Source organism: Vicia villosa, linkage group LG4, assembly GCF_029867415.1.
Source record: "Vicia villosa cultivar HV-30 ecotype Madison, WI linkage group LG4, Vvil1.0, whole genome shotgun sequence".
Classification (NCBI taxonomy): Eukaryota; Viridiplantae; Streptophyta; class Magnoliopsida; order Fabales; family Fabaceae; genus Vicia; species Vicia villosa.
In genome coordinates, this window is record NC_081183.1 from 195,396,241 (window position 1) to 195,403,896 (window position 7,656).

The 7,656-nt window shown below is 36.7% G+C and overlaps 1 protein-coding gene across 1 annotated transcript; it reads right to left on the reverse strand.

Moving 5' to 3' along the window:
• Nucleotides 1-2,083: 2,083 nt before the first annotated feature.
• LOC131594207 (aldehyde oxidase GLOX1-like) lies at nt 2,084-4,239 on the reverse strand. Its single transcript, XM_058866294.1, has 2 exons — nt 3,410-4,239; nt 2,084-3,188 (listed from the first exon to the last, which is right to left on the reverse strand). The coding sequence occupies exons 1-2, from the start codon at nt 4,139-4,141 to the stop codon at nt 2,268-2,270; spliced, it is 1,653 nt and encodes a 550-aa protein (XP_058722277.1). The 5' UTR covers nt 4,142-4,239; the 3' UTR covers nt 2,084-2,267.
• Nucleotides 4,240-7,656: the final 3,417 nt, after the last annotated feature.

Sequence of the window (7,656 nt, forward strand, 5' to 3'; positions counted from 1 at the left end):
TGCAGGTTGTATGGATTCCAGAAAATCTATTTCTGGATATGTTTTCACTAGTTTGGCACAGCAATTAGTTGGAAGGCAACACTTCAGAAGGTTGTTGCTCTATCAACCACTGAAGCGGAGTATATTGCATTAACTGAAGCTGTGAAAGAAGCATTGTGGCTTGAAGGTTTTGTGAAGGAGCTGAAACTTCAAGGTCGAGGTATCACTGTTAAATGTGATAGTCAAAATGCAATACACCTGTCGAAGAATTCAGCATATCATGAGCGAACTAAGCACATTGATGTGAGGCTGCATTTCGTCAGAGGAGTAATCGAGCGTGGAGAAGTCCAAGTACTGAAGGTTTCAACTGAAGACAATGCTGCTGATATGATCACCAAGACATTACTGAGTTGCAAGTTTTTCCACTGTATGCAGTTGCTAAAGCTGCATGAAGAAAGCTAGTTTGTTCCCTTGATGTTGTAGAGTTAGATCCAAGGTGGAGATTTGTGAGATATTGGATCGAACTCTAGTATGGCCGAAGGGTAGCTTCTTGGTTCGACAGGGTTAAGCATGAAGTCGAAGGTTGTTCACATGCTTGTGTCGAAGATGCTAGGGTTGTTAGCATGTTAAATTAGGTTTTAGTGTTTAAACCCTAATTTGTTAAGTTAGCTTGTTTATTAAGTTGACTTGTGTAATGGGCCTTGTGGAAAAAGCCCATTAGTTAGTATGTTAGGTTTTATTATAAATAGCATACTAGTCTTTCATCATTGCTAAGCTGCAAATCCTAATTTAGGGTGAGAGAGGTTATTTGTTATTCTTGTAAACTTGTAATCTTGTTTTAAGAGAAAGTAAAAGAATAGCAGTTATAACCAATATTTGTGTTCTCATCTTCTTCCTTGTCCTTTATTCATCCCTTATTTTATACTTTGTTCGTGGCATTGAATTCACAACAAAATTTTTGAAGGGAGATGATTGCCTAGACATGCCTGTAATACAATTGTGGTGCTCGTAAGTATAATTTTTACGGTGATTTCAATTTATATTCATTGTTCTCATACTTTAACATAAAATTTTGACATTTGCGTTAACTTTAAATTGTTGTTGTTGTTAGCTTATCATAATTTAAATTTTGTTCAAATTATAGGGGTTTAGCGACGAAATATCATTCCTACAAGAAGATATAAATGACATCCAATCACGTTGGGTCGGTGCATTCCCAACTATCTTATCATGAAACTCCTAAACGATAGTTTTTCTTGATATGTAAAAGGTCAAATATTTATAGGCTCATTTAGTAGATGTTTTGTGTCATTATAAGCATTATACATTTATTTTTTTTGTAAACAATGTAAATGTGATATTCTGTGTTATATTCTATATAAAATACAAATTATCTGATTTTGTCATATAATTTGTAGGTTTTGTGTAAAAAAATAAATCAGGTTAGTCAAAATGAGAGTTAGCATAAAAAAATTGGTTATACCCATCATTATTAACAAAATTCGACGTAAATATTTGCATTTTTTTCCTCGGTTATCAAATAAACCCGAGTCGTACATAGCATGCTAGATAATTTTGAAAAAAAAAATTATTGTCGGAGATCGAATCAATAATCTTTTCGCTTATTCTTTCGGTTATTTAAAATTTTAAAAATAAGATGATAGTTGTTCATGATATCCTTCGACCTTCATTAAAACATGACCATTCGTGTCCAAAATAAAATAGATATACTTGTAATAGTAATAGTGAGGAGTCAAGTATAAAAAAGACACACAAGCTGGAAAGTACTTGCTCCAACTCTTACACATAAAACGTGACTATTTCTTATCAACGTGGGAGCATTTTATGTTTTAGTGTTAATACATGAACATGCTTGTATAAATAAGTCTTTCATTCTAGGTATTTCTTTATCTCCTTTAATATCTATTAAAATTAATTGAAATAATACAATCCAATTGTTAATCTCAATTCTCTCAATTTTTGTTATTGTTACTTGTGTAATTTTATTTTAGAAATACTTATGTAGCTTTATAACACATACACAATGCGAAATTTAAATGACAATATTAAATATATCAACTAATATAAAAAATACAGGCATTTTATACAAGGGTAAACCAATTATTTGAGACCTCACAACAACAACAAAATAACAATCTGCAAATGAGACCAAATAAATCTCAAAAAACTCTCTCATTAATTAGAGAGAGTTAGTTATAAACATTTTCTTTTATAAGATACAAACAAATTTATTATTTCACATATCATATATAATTACATTTTGAAAATCAAACTATATGTACCCAAACACCTTCACTAGGAATTTCTTTATGAACCACAAATAACATATAAAAACCAGGAGGTGCAAGAACAGATGAACCAGGCATAGAAACCACAATTTCAAACGTTGTTTTTTTCACCTTAACCACTTTATTTGAGTCCAACACCAACAACCTCTGATTCATCGAAAAGGAATGTGTGTTAAAAGACGGCGCCAACATTGTAACATAAACCAAATTCTGATCCAACTTTGTTTTCACCTGAAACCTCAACTTCAACTTTTGACCATACTTTTGTGACCCTATAATAGAAGACACAATCCTCGGACGAACATTCGAGAAACCCGGTTCAAGATAAGAAGGTGAAAAAGCTTCAAGACTAAGTTCAGTTGGAAACAAAACATTACCAAAACTATAACCAAAGTGAGGGTTACTACCACCAATAATAACCCTTCCATCACGAACCAAAACAGCACTAGAATGATACATTCGTGGTGTATTAGACGGGTTTTGTGACTCGAACCGTGAACCGGTTCGGTTTTTTGTTTTATAAAGAACCGGGTTCAAAACCGGTTCCCGTCCGATTTCCCAACCGGCTGTACCTGAACCAGCTCCGTTAATTATCAAAACGTCACCGTTTGGAAGGATTACCATATCACTCATGACTCTACCTTCTGGCATGGTTTCAACTACCCATTCCGGTTCCGGGTCGGTTATTTTGATTCGGGCACACGTATTCAAAGCTCCGAGAAATTCTTTTTTTACGGCTCTTTGATATGATCCTTTTGGTGCTCCACCACAAACCAAAACTTCAGCTTCTATAGCTCTTGATTGAAGATTTTTTAATGGTAACAAAACACTAGAACCTGTGCTTGGATAACTCCTAGGATCTCCACCTGGTACTTGTGGAAATGTTTTCACCACTTGATTCTGGTTATTTTTGGAACACAAATTCAAAAAACATCGTCAATCCAATGTAGCAAAAATTTAAAAGTAGAATGGAAAGAAAAACATCTTCACACATGCTTTGACATTTCAAGAAATGCATTAAAATTAGAACGTGACAAAGTATAAGTCACAAATAAACAATACACACAAAAATAATAGTGAATATTTGTTTATAATATTAATGATTAGATGAATGAAACTACCTTATTATAATCGAAGAGGATGGCTCTATTGTTAGCAAAGATGAAGAGGTGGCCATCAACATTGAGAAAAACAAAAGGGTACAAATTATTCTCTGTACCAAGGTCATTAGTTTGTGCCAAAAATGGCAAACTATATAATTTTTTTGCACCAATGTTGTTTTTGGGATAAAATTCATAGTTAAATTGTCTTCTACCGCCGATGATAATTTGACTTCCGTCCGGCAGAATATGATTAGTAGCATACCATCTCGAAGCAAGAAGTTCGCTGTCAAATTCCTGCCAATCACAGTTATTACAAGGTTCAAAGGTTCGAATGGTGCGGTTACCGTCATTGAAACCACCTGTTTGGACTAGTGTTCCGGACGGGTTCACCCCACCAGAAGAACACCAAACATCTGTTTGAACAAACAATGGACGGAAAGTGTTGGATATGACATTGTATTCGACTGAATGGGCAGTGCAATCAGTTTTAACGACGGCTTCTTTTGGGTCATTACGACACTTTCCATCCGGTAGAGAAATGTTGGAACGACCGAAGTCAGTCCGGTCGAATATGATTAGTCTGTCGTTGTGAAGGAGTTGCATGTGCATGGCTACAACGCCGATGTTTTTTTGTAGTAGCTGCCATTGTCCTTTACCGGCAGAGGCTACCGGAGATATGATGGTGGTTATGAGAAGAGGAAGAAGGAAGAAGAGGAAACAGGTGGTGGCAGTGGTGGTGGTGGTAGTCATTGTTGTGTCGAAATTGTAATTGGGATGGAGTGACAAGAACTAGCTCATGGGTTTAAATAGTCAATACATGTGACTCATGTACACAATTAAGAACTAGGATTTAAATAGTCAATACGAGTGAAATTGTAATTGATAATCCATTCTCTTGGCTTTTAATTTGTTATGGTGATCACGTTAATATGTCTTAGATAGAAGATGATTAATAGTTAAAATTTGAATGATAAATGATAAATATTAATTGTGAATGATAATGAAATGAGCTAATGACATGAGCTAATGAAATAGGTAAATCAGTAAAGGAGAAAAATAATGTCCCCCATGATTATATAGGGGGAAACGATTCTCACATATTCACACTCCTGAAAAAATAGGAAGAATGACCACTACCTTGGTGTAAGAATTCAGACCTAAATAATCTCTATAAATAGTACAACTTTAGGTTAGAAAATGAGAGATTATTATTCACTAAAAACTCATAGATACACTGTTTGTGACTACTGTGGGCGAGTTAGTTCTAACACCATTAATAACCTTAACCATTACATACATGATACAACCCATCAACTACAACGTTATTTTTATTGTACATTTTTAGCAAGTATAATTGGCGTCCACCATGAGTCCCGATAAAACTAACATAGGTCACATTCATTTTCATTCACCAATCACTTCCATCAACTTCAACAGAAGGAAGGATGGCGAAACAAGGCTCAGATACCATCATCTACATCATCGTAAGAGGATTTGTAGGTGTTGGAGAATCTAGTTCTTTCTTTTGAAAGTACGTTAGGAAGTTTTGACAACAATCATCATTCTCGTTGGTCCTAATACATACTTGGAGAAGGAGCCAGAGTCCAAGATTATCTTTTCCAACAATGGTTTCATGAGTATCCTTTCTCATAATAATGACCACATGGTCATTACGGTGCAATATAATAATTGGGACATAAAACGAGTGTTGATTGGCCATAGAAGCTCAACGAACATCCTATTCTAGAACACGCTTGCTTGATTCAGATGACATCTAAGCATTTAGAGGTTCCTTGGTAGGTCTCGTAGACAAGCATGTACAGGCGAAAGGCCATATAATACTTGAGACGAAGTTTGGGTTGGAGGTGAGCGCAAACACAATCAAGATCAAGTACCTCATATTAGACGCTTCGTCTTCATACAATGCATGAAGGAAATTCGAGATAAAAATTCAACGGAAAATAAAATTTCCCCCAAGTCAATCCTTACGAATAATGCATGACTAGTGATAGAAACTACTATCTCTTGTGGCAATTAACACCTTTTTGATGCAGAATTATAAGAACGATTAGAAGCATTAAACGAAGAATAACACCTCTACTCAGTCCACATGAACAAAGTACCTTGATTCTTAGTGCTAGGCTACTAGCTGTTACAAATGAATACAAATAGAGAGAGAGTGTGAGAAAAGTATGGATGGTTTTGTTCCTGTCGAACACCTTTGGATAACCTTCCTAAAGTGAATCAAGTAAGGCTGAAGTTGTTCTTGTGCTCTCAAAGCTATTGGATGCGTTTCTATGTTTTGCGTATTGTCCATCCTTTTCTGCATGGGAGACTCACCTTTTATATTTAACCTTTTCCACCCCTTGGGCAAAAACCCTTCAGATGTAGTAATAAAAAGTCTTTCCTAACATTCGCGGTCATATTGACGAGGGTGTAACATTTTCCTCCTTTATTTTTGTAACCTTCGTGCATCTTTCAGGCTACCATAATCGTCACACCGGCTTGGCACCTCTTCCCCAGACTAGACGTGTGCCTCATTCCCTTTAAATTCGTTCATCGGCCCTGGGCTTAAAGCAATCCTCCTCCACCCCAACTTTACGTCCCGACCCCGATTAGGTTCATTATTCCTTATGTCCGAGTCCAGTCCTACATGCTACCCCTTTGCCTTCCTTTAGCATATGTTCCTCTTCTGACTTGTAAATCGTCTTTGAGAATTTTAGGGTGTACATAAGCCCTCGATCACGAGACCTATTAGGCTGATGTGTTTGGCCAAGGAACCTTAAAATTTTGTAGCCGATGTCCTTAACTGACTACTCCCAAATCCAACGGTTACTTGGTGAATAAGTGTGTTAGTTGGTTTTTAAAAAATAAATATGGTCGTGTGTCCCATCAACATCTATTCACCTTCACTTATAATGATGATTTTATGGGGAAATCCCTACCATCATGACCCTATCCCATAGCCTCTTTAACTCCTCCAATAGGTTTAAAAACCCCTCTCCTTCGCCTTCTCCTCATCAATTACCTACTTTATTTTCTCCAAGGATTCTCTCAACTCTGCCTCTTTTTCTTTATCAACGTGTCTTCAAACTTTTTCTTTCATCACTAAGGTAATCTATACTTTATTTTTGTCTTTTAATTTGTGGATCATGGTGCTCATACGAGAGTGCGACGACTTGGGGAATGCACTTGTTCCATGAAATGCCCAAGAGAGAAGTGAACTCTAGAAAAATGCATGAAAGAGTGCGAGGGACATTAGGGGAGGGAAGATTTGGACGAAATCATTAGAGAAGCTTATAGTGATGTATTTTTGCCTCTTAGCGACACTGATTCCGAGTCCCTCTCCTCAGATTCTGTCGAAGTCTTGATACAGAAGTTCTAAGTTATGGCCACAACAAAGTGGACACCCATGATATCTCTAAACTCCGTTCTAGAATGAGCCTCTCATCCACTAGGAACGAAGAGGATGTGGTGCTAGAACCATGCAAGGACGGTGAAAAAGTTTGCCTCTACTTGCCTAGGGGTGTGACCGATGCGTACTTTTATTTTTATTTAGGGGTACTCAAATATTTCAAAATCGAAATACCCTTCACCAACTTCGAGGCCGATCTCTTAAACGCTTTAAACATAGCACGCTCTCAGTTGTGCACCGATGGTTAAGGATTTATAAAAACTTTTGAAATGGTGTGTGAAGCGCTGTTCTTTTCATTTTTCAAACTAAAAATGGCGGATAAGGGCATATGGGTTTCCATCAACGGGTCACCTAACATGAGTTTTTTCCAAGCCTATACCTCTAAGTACAATGGATTCAAAGACAGGCTCCTCCGTGTTAAAAGTGGGAGTAGGTGTCCCTGTGTCTTGTACGCGATGGATGAAATCCATCTCTTCCCGTGTTACTAGACGGATAGCCCGTCTTCGATTTACGGTTTTGACATTGATAAATTGAGTGTGGATTAGGTCCTAGTGCTGGCCCTTCTAGACTCTTTCAAAGTGATGAAGATAAAGACCTCATGACCATGGCCGGTTACCACAAACAAATCTTAAAATATCTGGGTAAGGCTAACAAAACCTCTATACGGAATCTTGTAAGTTAGGAGTGCGCCTAAGAGGGGGGTGAATTAGGTACTTTAAACTTTTCTGGTTTTTAGTGATGAAGGTAGTATATTTTTCTAGTTTACGGTAAAGTTATGAAAGTCATAAAGTAGAAAAATAAAGAACGCAAGGATGTATCTTGGTTCCTCTCACAGTCCGAGATTACTCCA

Excerpts from the sequence above, each read along its gene's own strand:
- LOC131594207 (XM_058866294.1), bottom strand. The coding sequence starts at position 4,141 with ATGACTACCACCACCACCACTGCCACCACCTGTTTCCTCTTCTTCCTT. Across the intron at positions 3,189-3,409 it reads TCCTCTTCGATTATAATAAG|AATCAAGTGGTGAAAACATT; the intron begins GTAGTTTCATTC and ends AAAAATAACCAG.